This window comes from Monodon monoceros, unplaced genomic scaffold, assembly GCF_005190385.1.
Source record: "Monodon monoceros isolate NGI ecotype Baffin Bay Population unplaced genomic scaffold, NGI_Narwhal_1 Super_Scaffold_7, whole genome shotgun sequence".
Taxonomy (NCBI): domain Eukaryota; kingdom Metazoa; phylum Chordata; class Mammalia; order Artiodactyla; family Monodontidae; genus Monodon; species Monodon monoceros.
This window is the reverse complement of record NW_021703784.1, coordinates 99,068,896-99,082,957: the sequence shown is the minus strand read 5'-3', so window position 1 is coordinate 99,082,957 and position 14,062 is coordinate 99,068,896. Positions and strand designations below refer to the sequence as shown.

Here is a 14,062-nt window from a genome sequence, read left to right as displayed (position 1 = left end):
CTTCTGACATCATTGATTGAATACTCTTGTTTTCCCGTTATTTGCAATTTCTGTTATGTTTAAAAAAATCCTTTTATAAATGCATGGGTCAGATTCTAGGTTCTTAATTCTGTCCCACTGGTCATTTTGTCTAGCCCTGTGCCATTACTACATTATCATAATTAGCTATTTTATAATAAGAGTTGATATCTGGTATAACGATTCCCTCCCTTTTTTACCTGTAGTCATCTTCAGTAGTGTCTTAATTATGCTTTAGTCTTTGCTCTTCTGTGTAAGTTTTGGAATCAGTTTATCAGGTTTATTAATGTCCCTGTTCGGTTTTTGATTGGAATTGCATTGGATCTATAAATTGATCTGACGGCGATTGGCATGTATTTATGACAATGGGAAGGTATTCTTATCCTGAACAGAGTAATCTCTCTCCATTTATTTAGGTTTTTTAGTTTCACTTTATGAAGAATATAAAAACTTACTTGATTAAGGTCTTATACATGTTTTGTTAGATTTATTTTAGAAGTTTCCTTAGAAGTTAGAAATCTTAAAAATTATTTTTCCTAATCATGCTGGTATGTTGAAATGCATTTGATTTTTCTATATGATAAATTCAGCAATCTTGCTAAACTCTCATTATTTCCAGTAATATATTTGTAAATATTACGTATTATCTACGTAATTCATGGAGAATGGAGTTTTTGCTTTTTTCCACATCAGATTTTATATTTTTTATTTGTTTGCGGTACGCGGGCCTCTCACTGTTGTGGCCTCTCCCGTTGCGGAGCACAGGCTCCTGACGCGCAGGCTCAGCGGCCATGGCTCACGGGCCCAGCCGCTCCGCGGCATGTGGGATCTTCCCAGACTGGGGCATGAACCCGTGTCCCCTGCATCGGCAGGCAGACTCTCAACCACTGTGCCACCAGGGAAGCCCCTCTTTCTTTTTAAAATAAGTATCTGTCGCTGGATTTGATTTCCTAATAATTTGCATGGGCTTTTGGTATCTAAGTTTATGAGCAAGATTGGTCTATAATTTTCTGGTCACAAATGCCGTTGTCTGGTTTTGGCATACTGGTCTCACCCTTTCTCCTCACCGTGTTTTCTGGAAGAGTTCACATAACATTAAGGTGTTTAAAAGTGGTAGAAGAAACCTCTGAAACTCCTCAGGTCTGTGTGTGGGTGTGTGTGAATACTTTTCACTGTTGATTCAGTTAAGCTCATTTTCTTCAGTTTTAGTCATTAGTTTTTTAGTTTTCTTTCCGTTTTTAATATGATTATTTACATATTGATTGATTATTGATTGATTGATTGCTGTGTTGGGTCTTATTGCTGTGCGCGGGGGCTACTCAGTTTGTTGCGGTGCGCGGGCTTCTCATTGTGGTGGCTTCTCGTTGTGGAGCATGGGCTCTAGGTGTGTGGGCCCAGTAGTTGTGGCTTGTGGGCTCTATTACACAGGCTCAGTAGCTGTGGTGCACGGGCTTATTTGCTCTGCGGCATGTGGGATCATCCGGGACCAAGGCTCAAACCCGTGTCATCTGCATTGGCAGGCGGATTCTTAACCACTCTGCCACCAGGGAAGTCCCAATGTAATATTTTAAGGCTGTCAATTTCTCTTAGTGCAGTTTAGATGGTTGTATTAGGTGACATTTTCATTATCATTCCCTTCTAAATATGTAGTATTTGATTTCTTTTATGGTTTCTTCTTTGACCTATGTGTTATTTAGAAGTATGATTTTTAACTTCCAAATGTTATGTGAATTAAAAAACTTTAAATTTAATTCTCTGATACTTAAGCTTTTTTTTTTTTCGGTACGTGGGCCTCTCACTGCTGTGGCTTCTCCCGTTGCGGAGCACAGGCTCCGGACGCGCAGGCTCAGCGGCCATAGCTCACGGGCCGAGCTGCTCTGCGGCATGTGGGATCTTCCCGGACCGGGGCACGAACCCGTGTCCCCTGCATCGGCAGGCGGACTCTCAACCACTGCGCCACCAGGGAAGCCCCTCTGCTACTTAAGCTTTTGATGCTGCGTTTATTGACACATTTTATCGAATACTTTGATAGTGTTTGAATGCTATGACACTGAGTCTTAAACGTTTGCTGATATATATTTTATGACCTAGACTTTTTATACATGTTCCATATGTGCTTGAGCACAGTGGACATTTTGTTTAATTTGGGGGTGTAAGGTTCATTTGTATCTCTAAATCATACTTGTTAATTATGTCATTTTAAAAATCTTCACTAATTTTTGTCTCCTTGAGTGTCAATAACATATGTATTGATGTTCCACTGTTCTAGTGGATTTGTCAGTGCTCTCTTTTGTTCTGTCACATATTTTGAGGCTATTTTAATAAAGTTTTGAATTGATTCATCTTTTTGGTAAATTGAGGTAATATATAGTAGCCCTCTTTATCCCTAATACCATTTTTTGTTGTTGTTTGAGCATTTTTATCTTTATTAATATGGCTATTCCAGCTTTGTTTTCCTTAGTATTTGTCTGTATATCTTTTTCTGTCATGTTCAACCTCTCTGTGACTGTATGTTTTAGGTGTGTGTGTCTCTTGTAAACAGCATATATGTGGATTTAACAAAAATGCAATTTGAGGGCTTCCCTGGTGGCGCAGTGGTTGAGAGTCCGCCTGCTGATTCAGGGGACGCAGGTTCGTGCCCCAGTCCGGGAAGGTCCCACATGCCGCGGAGCGGCTGGGCCCGTGAGTCATGGCCGCTGAGCCTGCGCGTCCGGAGCCTGTGCTCCGCAACGGGAGAGGCCACAACAGTGAGAGGCCCGTGTACCGCAGAAAAAAAAAAAAAAAAGAATTTCTTTGTTCACTTTCTTGTCCTGCAGACCTTCCTTCTGGAAGCATTTTCCTTCTTTCAGAAGGTCTTTGCCGTGTGACAATTTTACTGTTACGTGTGTTTTTCTTTCTATTTAACCTGCTTGTTATATGCTGTGGTTTCTGAAGCTGTGGATTCATGTACTTCATTAGTTCTAGAGAGTTCTCAGCCATCACCCCTTCTCTTATTGCCTCTGATTCACTCCCCTTCATCTCCCAGGACTCCTGTTAGACATATATTAAATAATCTTATTCTGTCTTCCATATCTTAATTTTCTTCTTTATTTCCCATCGTCATCTCTCTGTGCTGCTCCTTGGTACATTATTCAGATCTCTTTTCCTCCAAAGGAGATCTGTGTTTGCTCCTTTGGGGAGCTAAGGGCTTACCCACCTGGGACCATTCCCGCTCTATTTCATGATCCAACTTAATTTAGGAGTTATTTTTGCCCAGAGTTTGTCACCACGTTGCAGTGAATGGCCTCAAATAAGCCACAGCTTCACATGTACTTAGCTCAGTGCTCTGGTTTCAGCTCACTGCCCACCTGCTCAGCCCCTTGCAGCTCTCTTTTACTTCCAAGTCTACACTGTAATGGAATATATTGTGTGCAGGATCTTGTTAGGAAGAAGGTTCCTTCAGATTCTCTAGTCTTTAGTACTGTCAGAAGCAGAAGCTGCAAGATAGGGACTTCCCTGGTGGCGCAGTGGTTAAGAATCCGCCTGCCAATGCAGGGGACATGGGTTCAAGCCCTGGTCTGGGAAGATCCCACATGCTGCAGAGCAATTAAGCCCGTGCACCACAATTACTGAGCCCGCATGCCACAACTACTGAAGCCCATGTGCCTAGAGCCCATGCTCCACAACAAGAGAAGCCACCGCAATGTGCACCGCCTGTGCACCGCAACGAAGAGTAGCCCCTGCTTGCCTCAACTAGAGAAAGCCCAGGCAGCAATGAAGACCCAGTGCAGCCAAAACATAAATAAATTAAATACAAAACAAAACAAAACTGCAAGATACTATTTTTCACCAATCAAGTCAGTAAAAGTTTTAAAAACAATAAAAATCTCGGTGTGTTCAGAGTAGTAAACAAGTCTTCTACATTGGTGATAGGGGTATAAATGGGTACAATCTTCTACAGAAGCAGTTTAGCAATATATAAGAGCCTTAAAAAGGAAGGAGGATATTTTAAATGTTAATTGTGATTGTCTGATGGTGGGCTTTATATATGGTTGTTTTTTAAGTAGTTTTGAATGTTTTCCAGGAGTCTACATTGTTGTCACATACCTAGTAATTTCTCTTAGTTGACCCTATCATCTAAGGAGGTAAAAGTAACCTGAAGTTTTTTCTATGGAGATTTTTATGGTGATATTTGTAGTTGGAAAAATTTATAAACCACTTCTGTTTTATTCACTATGCTATCCCCAACTCTTACAGCAATGCCGGCCACAAAAGGGTGCCCCCAAACTGTTGAATGAATAAATAAGAATGTTTCAGTTTTGTAAACTTGGGTTATGGGCTGTTGAAAGAGTTCCCATCTTGATGTGGGTTCCCATCTACTTTCTTTTCAGTTGATAGTCTGAATTAGTTGGGAACCTAGGAAGAAGTCAGATCATATAAATCAGATTCCTTGCATTTTCATAGTTGGGCCAGCGAGTTCTCACTTCGAGGAAAGAGCTCTATTTAATGGCTCTCCTGAACTCTCTGTTAGAACTTAGTAGAAGCTGAAAAGAAGCTATCACCTTTCCTGAGATAGTAGCCTTTTCCCTTTGGGGTGGCCCAGAGGGCTTCTCTGAGGAGATAATAGAAAATAAATATCATGGGGTCCAGGTGCTTTTATTTCCTTTAACATTAGAAAATGAACAAAAATAAAGCACGTGGGGCTTCCCTGGTGGCGCAGTGGTTGAGAGTCCGCCTGCCGATGCAGGGGACACGGGTTTGTGCCCTGGTCCGGGAAGATCCCACATGCTGCGGAGTGGCTGGGCCCGTGAGCCATGGCCGCTGAGCCTGCGCATCCGGGGCCTGTGCTCCGCAACGGAAGAGACCACAACAGTGAGAGTCCCGCGTAAAACAAACAAACAAACAAAATAAAGCACGTGGATGAATAGTGAAATCTAACGGATTTAAGGGGGAGAGTGAGGGTACAGCAAAGGCCTGGCTTGGGAGAACCTGAGGGGTTGATACTTGATTTTCTGGAAGACCTGTTAATGAAACTCTTTAAAAAGTGAAATTTCTTGAAAGTCTAGGGAGTAGACTGAATCTCCCAGAATGGAAAGCAGGGTAGGGATGTTCTGCATATTCTGTTCTGGACTAGAGAGGACTTAATACTGCAGAAGGGAAGGAGACAATACAGGTACATGAGAGCAGAAACCCGCAAGCAATCTGGTCATTGTCAGAAAGTGTCAGACTCACAGTCTGGGACCCCCGCCCTTTAGCTGGCAGACGTTAGAGCAACTAGATAGAGAGTGAAGGTTGTGCGTTACGCTCCCCTTGGTTGAATAAATCTGTTGGGCTTATTGTTTCCTTTTTCTTGGTCCTGTGAACAGATATTGCCAGTGAATTCAAAGAGCAGTTACAGACACTGATACCATATGTATTAAACCCAGCTAACTTAATGGAAAAGGAGATCAATGGCTCGAAAGTCACCTGTCGGGGGCTATTGGAATATTTTAAGGTAAATGTGGGTTTTAATTCTTAAAATGTTTGACCTTTGGTTAAACTGATCTAGGTTATAAACTAACTTGGTTTCAATATTTTAAAGCCTGGGGGAAAATTTCAAGGGGGAGATGGTGAGAGGCGTTTTGAGAGACTCCGGTGTCCTCCCAGGAGTGGGCCACTGGGTGGCAGTATCGGTCTAAGAACCAAATGGATGTTGTTTGCACTCTCTTAGAGGAGTAATTACTGTGGCTAAAGGAAGATTGTTCCTCAAGGAAGATGGTGTGGACAGGAGGTGGTTAGGAAGTTGCTGTGAGTAGGAGGAGACGGCACCTAGATGTGACACGACTACCTCAAGGCGGATGGTCACTCTGCCCACAGGTAGTGGTGAGGCCAGTGTGCATGGGGAGCCTGGTGGGAGTCCTAGACTTGTGCTGCTTTGAGAATATTTTCAGTTAACTAAAAAATGCTAACATGCACTCAAAGGTGTGCTGTGTTTTTTGCTAATTCCTGGGTGTTGATCTAGGTCTTTAGGAAAATGCAATTGTATGGTCACTGTTTGTAAAAATCAAAGTCCAGTTAAATATGACAGAATGGCATTTTTCATAATTGTTTTTATGTTTATATTCTAAGGCATATATTAAAATTTACCAAGGAGAAGATCTGCCTCACCCCAAATCCATGCTTCAGGTAAGCAGTTCTTTGGCATCCTAAATGATATCCTTTGATTACTTGAATTGACCCGTATACAGTAAGCAGAGTCCTTTAAGAAGAGAATGCTGTTGGTCCCCCCCCCCCTTTTCATTATGCTGAGGTCCATTCATGTTTAGCACATTTTCCAGCAGTGTGACTCCCTTCTGGTTTTCTTGTCTGTATTCATGATGGTGAAGTTAGAACAGAATGGCTTCTTGCTGGGCCTGGTCTTCCCCCAAAACATACTGTGGAAAACAGGTTAAACATACCCAGTTCTGTTAGACAAATCATTTTCCTGTTACCTGTTGTCTCTTTTCATAGAACATGTCCAACGTATCTAAATATTTCCTGTTTACTAATCAGGTTTTTAATTTGCAAATAGTTTTATTTCCAACATTTTGATGTTTCCAAGATGTCATTTTGTTAAAACATATAATTTCTGACTTTCATGTGCTGAAGATAAGGCCATTTATTGCCAAATCTTTATTTATTTTTATTTATTTATTTATTTACTTTTGGCTGCATTGGGTCTTCATTGCTGTGTGCGGGCTTTCTCTAGTTGCGGTGAGCAGGGGCTACTCTTCGTTGCGGTGCACGGGCTCCTCTTTGCAGTGGCTTCTCTTGTTGTGCAGCACGGGCTCTAGGCGCATGGGCTTCAGTAGTTGTGGTGCATGGGCTCAGTAGTTGTGGCTCATGGGCTGTAGAGTGCAGGCTCAGTAGTTGTGGCACATGGGCTTAGTTGCTCTGTGGCATGTGGGATCTTCCCGCACCAGGGATCAAACCCATGTCCCCTGCATTGGCAGGTGGATTCTTAACCACTGCGCCACCAGGGAAGCCCCAAATGTTTATTTCTTTAGTAGGATAACATTTTCACAAAGGGAGCTAGAGATCGGGATTGATGTTGTAAAGATAAATTTTTCCTCTTCTTTTCTGAGTTAACATCTATTTTTTAACACATAAAATCGAAGCAAAGGAAATACTTTCAGAGGTTTAATTTTATGCTAAAGATTATGTATGAGAACACTTTTTGTTCTCTCTCTTATGTATGAGAACATTTTTTGGCAGAAAATTTGGCAGAAAAGGTATATTTTAATTCATAAATTGGGCTATATGGAAAGCTGAAAAACAGAAGAATAATAAAGAAGGGGGAATGGGGAATAGGGTGAGAGAAAATTTTTACTTGGTTATTTGTGGAAGAACATTAAAAGAGAAAGGATTTATGGTTTGTGCTTTCATTTCTTAAAAGGCCACTGCTGAAGCCAACAATTTAGCAGCTGCAGCCTCTGCCAAGGACATTTACTATAACAACATGGAAGAGGTAGGTGTGCTGGGCAGTTGTCTTATTCTGAAATACCTATAACTGGGCATGTTGCTGACTTCAGAAGTCCAAACTTGATCCCATTTAGTGTATCTTATGATGATGAGGCAACATTCAGGTCTTCCTGCTTATTGGGGCCTTTTAATTATGGCCCTTTCTAATGAGCAAGGCTTTCTTACAGTGTCACAGCTCTCACTAATCAATATCACCCTGGTTACTAAGTGTACTTTTCTGAGGAATTGAAACCAGACCTCTATTGGTCTTGGTCATCATTTTAAAGTTAATTTCTAATATCTTAAAATATTCTAAGCTTTTCAGTGTTTTCACTTGTTTTATTTGGCATTTGTTTTTGAAGGGTTCTTCACCCTTCACATTGTGTCTTTATTCTTTTTAGGTTTCTGGGGGAGACAAACCTTATTTGTCTCCAGACATTCTAGAGGAGAAGCACTGTGAATTCAAAGAACTTGCTCTGGACCATTTTAAGAAGACAAAAAAGATGGGTGGGAAGGATTTTAGCCTTCGTTACCAGCAGGAGCTGGAGGAGGAGATCAAGGAACTGTATGAGAACTTCTGCAAGCACAATGGTAGCAAGAATGTCTTCAGCACCTTCCGAACCCCTGCAGTGCTCTTCACAGGCATTGTGGCTTTGTACATAGCTTCAGGCCTCACTGGCGTTATTGGTCTTGAGGTGGTGGCCCAGCTGTTCAACTGTATGGTTGGCCTGCTGTTAATAGCTCTTCTCACCTGGGGGTACATCAGGTACTCTGGTCAGTATCGTGAGCTGGGCGGTGCTATCGATTCTGGTGCAGCATATGTATTGGAGCAGGTAAGTGGTGCCAGCTGAGCGGGCTGACGGTTGATAATGGACAGATACTTGTGCTTATTGTAAAATATCTCCGTTTGGAAGAGTTCAGTAGTGAAGGAAGGCATGAGAAACTTCCCCTGGCCATTTTTTTTTTTCTAACAGGCTTTACGTTTTATTATCCTTCTTTAGGATATTAATGTTTATTTGTAATATTTTGTTTCCACGCTTAACAACTGCTCTTTAGTGCAAAAAATTTTCCAACTTACATATGTTGTGTCCTTCATGGGAAACTTTTAACTGCGTGTTCATCAGACATAATTCCTGTGTGAGTCTCTCCCCCATCCAAGGTTAGTTTGCTTCACTGAAAGTCACAAGCTTTGAAAAATATGAACTTAACAAACTGTTCTATTTTGAGACCTACTAATGGATGGCGTGTCTTTCACTTAAATCATTCAGTAAGCCAGTGGCTTTTGACATTGACATGATCTCTAGGTTTATAGATCCTTGAGACTCAGCTTTCTCTTTCTGAGTAGCGGGAACATATCAGTTAAGTTAGAAGCTTGTGGTAAAGCCAGGAGAGCTGCCCACCCCTTACCTTCCAGTAAGGTAGCAGAGGCTCAGCTGATGGACTCTCTGGGGAGTTAGCAGCTGCCACAGGGCTCCCCGACCCCTGCATTTTCATTCCCTTATTTTCTATAACATAGTAACAATGTAGACAGAGATTTTCGAAAGTTTGTCTCCAATGGCTTACTCTTTTGATGCTGTGCTGTATTTTATTAACTGACATGTTGAATAAATGGACTTTTGCAGGCCACTTCTCACATTGGTAATTCCACTCAGGCTGCTGTGAGGGATGCAGTTGTTGGGAGACCATCCTTGGATAAAAAAGCTCAGTAGCATCTTAACAAGAGGATCCAACAAGACCCCGGCCAGTCCCTTCTGATTTCTGGGCTTCTGCCACGGCCACAGGTCCAGCTCCCAAGGAACGCAGACCTGGGACCATCTGGAAAGAGCTGAAACACGGCACTAATAAATGAATAGACCTTTCCTGTGGTTTCAAATTCTTAAACACACTTCCATTTCTCTTGGAAGCATTTCTTTTCCTTGCTGGTATAGATCCAAGCCTATGTCTGTCTTCTTATTACTCTCTGCTTTGTGCACTTTATGGGGAAAAAGCTAAAAGAAAAAATGGAAATGCGGTTTTGTCCTTTATGTGCCATTTAGTGCCTTTTAAGGTTGAATCCATGCTTTTGAGGACATAATAGGGAGGGGATTGAGGATAACCACATGAAAGATGCTGTTTTGGTGAATTATCAGTTCTTTTGTACCTTACTCTTTTGAAAAGGATTTTTAAAGTTTACAAAACTTGCAAAAGCTTCAGAACTAAAGACTGACTAAAAATGATGCCATTACACTTTTAAAGTCTTATAATATTAGAGAATTGTTTTTGCCACATAGTATGGAAAAATTATATCGTATTTAACTCTACCGTACACTGAAATTTAAGGTCTGTTTCCTGACAGGCTGGCAGTTTTGTTAGAACATACTCTTTTTTTTTTTTGCCTTCGTTCATTCCTATAGCTTCTTTCTAGAAAAGAGGCAAATATGGCTTGAGAAACCAGAGCAGCTTGTAATAAAAGGAATGAGCTTTCCTACTTTAAGAAAAAAGCTTGAGTTTAAATGAACCATGTGACCTCTGATAAGTCATTTGAACTTGTGCCTTGGTCAGATTCACTGATTGTAGGTTTATATACATATATGTATTATACATAACACACACAATTGTCATTTGAGAGTTTTTGTTTTTTAGAGTTCTGTATGAGAACGGAACTTTATCAAGGATTAGAGGAAAGACATTTACCAAACATAACTGCCTTTAACTGGCATCCTATTTCATGTGGTTTAGCAGTAAATCAGGTCTTTATCCACAATGTTTATTTGCATTCTCCTATTCGCTGTCTAATATTTTTAATAATGGAGCTAAAACTGTCAGTTTTATTGAATCATCCTTTAACTTTATACATGACTAGTCTGGTAGCTTTAAAATAGCTTTGGCTTAGTAAGGACCAAAGTCCCACCCAAATATGGACATATAATATCTAGAAGTATCTAAGAATTCTTCATTTACCTTGATCATGTGATAAAAAACTTTATCAGTTGCCTTTTCCTTTGGTTTTATAATGGTGAATTGTTGTGGATTTTAAAACTTCATAAAACTTGCCTGCAGGTATTTATATAAACATTCAGGTATGTGAGCCTTAATTCTTAAGATAATTTAACTTTTGCTGTGGGAGGGAGGGAGGTAGGGAGGTTTAGGCAAATTCTGAGGGTAAATTCTTTATACGTGAAGTATGAATGGAAGGTAGAAACAGCCTCTTCTAGCATGTAATCTCTGTCAAAGAATATTTCTCTTGACTGTTTTAACACTTTACCACTCAAGTATTTTTACAAGTTCTGAATTAATTCCAAGTGTTTTATGTATTTTTTCATATTTACATACCATCTTGCCCTGAAGTTCTTGCGGTTTTATTCAACTGTGGTTAAATTCTAGAAAAATTTCAGCTTGTCCTAAAAACTGTTTACTTGCATATCAGTGATACTTAGCTTTATTATCAATAAATTAAAAGCTTAGTTTTGAAATTTTGGTGCATTTTCAGGTGGCCTCTCATCTTCCTGAAGGTTGATACTTATTTGCTAAAGGCCTTACAGATGTTGAGATACTTAGCTTTTAATGCATTTGTGTAAGCACATTTATAGATTTCAGAAAAATTGTCTAGAATTATCCTACTTTTAATGGTGAGAAACGATGCTGTGTTTAAATTTTATTTTAATACTAAAATATTAGATATTTTAAAATAAAAAATATATGATAATGTATGATTTAATGAAATCTTAGAATTTAGTTACTGTTTAAATCCACCATTTCTGGTTTTTTTTTTTTTTTTTTTTTTTATGTTTTGATCTTAAAGGAATAACTTTGTTTAATTACCCTGGGGAACCCTTATTTTTTTGTCTTTATCAGTTAACTTATTCTGCCTCTGGAAATTGTTTATAAAATTTTCTCAGTGAGGATTTTTATGAGTTTCCTTTGGCCTCTTTTTTTTTTTTTTAACAGAAAATTGATGATTTTATATCAGCTTTTCCAATAAAAGGTACATTCTCATTGCTGGCTATAAATAGTCTTGGGGAGGTTTATAACCAGGTTGAAAAGAATGTCTTTTACCCCTTACCTTCCCTCAGCCGTTAGTTTGTGGGTCAGGGACATTACTTAGGACTAAGTTTTTGCTTGGTGTTTGTTGCTCTGCCACTCCTGCCTTTCCATGCAAGCATTTTTAATTTGCACATTCCTAACAGTATATGGGGCACATTCCTATTAACATATAAAATGTTTTCATAATTTTCTATGAAAATACTTCATTTTAGGAGAGGTTAAATATTGTTAAGTTTTTTGTTTTCTTAATACTTCCAGTTCGTTTCTAAGTAAAAATAATAGAATCAAAATTTTGATTGTTTCACTGAAGTGTGTAGACAAAATGAGGGAAAACTATCATGTATGGTGATAAAACATCCTTAGAGCCATAACCTTATTTTAGCAGTATACCAAGAGATCTGTTTTCCCGCAGAGGTTTATATAGTAACAGCTACTTCATACTTGGTAGAGTTGCCTGTGAGTATTGTTTTTGTTTTACCTGGTTTTTCTTTTTTTTTTTCTCTTTCATGAAGTAAAATGCTTTATGCGAACAAACAGACAAACTGCCTTGTGCTGGCAGTGCGTTTCTTTAACAGGTCATACCCAGCGTTCCACCTGGCTTATGAAAATGGTGTCTTGGATAGGGTGAGTTTGGTTGAGTATGTATGTATGTATGAGTTACAGAGAAATTAAATAGTTGATTTAAGTCCAGGCAAAAGCGATTAAAAAAGAGTTTTATTTTTCCCTAGAGTATTTTTTTTTAAATAATGTAAACTTACATGGACATCTGCATAGAACTATTGAAATGTAATTTAGGATTATTTAGGATGGCTGCCATCTGAGGTCGCAAACATGGGCTGCATCATTCTGGCTTACCTTTAGATCCAACAAAATTTTAGTCAAGAATAAGGGCATGATGAAGACAAGCTTCAGTTCCTAAAACACAAACTATTTGTGTAGGTGGTGTTTTAAAATGACATTCAAAAGCCCATTTGTAAGAGACCATTTTGCATTTGAATCGTTTTCCTTCTGTTAAGTCCTATTGTAGCTATGTTTTGGATAGTGGTTCTCCTCTACCTTGAAGTGCATAAAACTTACCCCTGGGAGGCATATTTAAAGAAATTCAAATTCCCAGCTTTATACCCAGGGATTGCCTCAGTGTGTCTGGGTCTGGGTTGTGGCCCTGGAATCACCACTTTTAAAAACCGCATCACAGGTGGTTCAGAGACCACAGCGAGAGAGACTGCTCGGGAGGGATGGGAAAGTGCAATTCAGTATTGTCTGGAGGCAAGTGGATGGCTTTTGCCTGAGGTTCAGAATAGGTGGTCTACTGCCAGATACAATCACTGAGAGTTTACAGTGTTCAGAGTAATAAGGATGCCTTTAGTCTAGAGGATTATCTAAGCTCTGTGAAAATGTTTTTCTAAATTAGGAAGTCCTAGTGCCTTCTCTGAGAGATGAATGTACAAGTATCCTATTTACTACCGGGTGTAATTAGGATTTAAAAAAAAAAACTATTTTGAAAGTTGTGTTTCTTTTAAAAAAACAATTCAGCACTGTGACTTTGAACCTCTAAATCTTTTATGCACAGAAAACCTTAAGCCTAAGTAAAAATGAACGAAAAGGAAGGAGAAGATCATAACTGAAAATTAGCCACAAAATAGCCCTTACCAGGGACTTTCAAGATAGATGTAAGGGCAGAAAGATTTTAGAAGAAATTTTTCTTCCTGGGAAAGGCATTTCAGGTGCCAGAACTAAGATTTAAATGTAGTGTTTTCATGACCAAGGGAAGGCGGCATTTGATTCCCAAAGTTTCCAATTTCAATGAATAAATGCTATCATGGACTTAAGCCTTAAAGGAGTTAATATTAATTTTGAGCATATATAGAATTTCCTCTCTGACTTCTTTTTCTTCAAAAAAAAAGATGTTCAAAGCACTTTCTTTCTCCTAGACCCTTTCTGAATGGCTTTAAAATTTAATATACTTTTTAAAAAGTGCAATGGATTAGATTATGCTATTAGTATATTAAAAGCTTGTTTCTGTTTCTTAGTTTTAAGGTCATTTAATGGAATAAAGATCACAGCACCATGTTACTTGTGTTTCTTCTTTCTCTGTTCTTTTACATGGGATGATCTGTGAAGTACATTTGGGCTTGGCAAAGCAAATAGGATCTCTAAGGGGATGAAAACTTGGGTCAAAGGCGCAGTGGTCATGCGGTTTGAGTTGAGTCAGCTTTCTCTGTCCTGCAAAACAATACTGAACTAGTATCTTACTAGCATAATGCTGGAGCAAGCTGTGCTGTTGGAGGTATTGGGTAAAATGGAGCTAACTGGTTAATGGTTCCTTGTTGGGAGTGGGGTGAGGTAAAGAAAGCTCTACTGAAAGCTTTCCCTTTCACTGACGACCTTGGAGGCAGTGGGGAAGTTGGTTTGAACTTCTCAAATATTGACTAATCACTTTACATACCCAATTTAGCCCTACAATAAAAAGATTTATTTCCTAGTTTGAAACATACACTGGGTGGGGTCAGTAGCCTCCATCCCTCCATTCATCCATCCATCCCTGATGGTACCAGGCTGGGTG

At 39.4% G+C, this 14,062-nt stretch overlaps 1 protein-coding gene across 7 annotated transcripts in view; it reads left to right on the top strand.

The window, feature by feature from the left end:
• The window catches only part of ATL3 (atlastin GTPase 3), a 50,213-nt gene extending 39,057 nt beyond the window's left edge, over positions 1-11,156 (top strand). For 6 of the 7 annotated variants that reach the window (XM_029208609.1, XM_029208611.1, XM_029208613.1 and 3 more), the window contains 5 exons: positions 5,364-5,491; positions 6,106-6,162; positions 7,412-7,483; positions 7,878-8,309; positions 9,099-11,156. In XM_029208609.1, coding sequence (XP_029064442.1) covers positions 5,364-5,491; positions 6,106-6,162; positions 7,412-7,483; positions 7,878-8,309; positions 9,099-9,185 — 776 coding nt within the window. In that variant the 3' untranslated portion in view covers positions 9,186-11,156. The remainder of the gene's footprint in view (positions 1-5,363; positions 5,492-6,105; positions 6,163-7,411; positions 7,484-7,877; positions 8,310-9,098) is intronic. The other variant, XM_029208610.1, reaches the window with a different exon arrangement.
• The last annotated feature ends 2,906 nt before the right edge of the window (positions 11,157-14,062 follow it).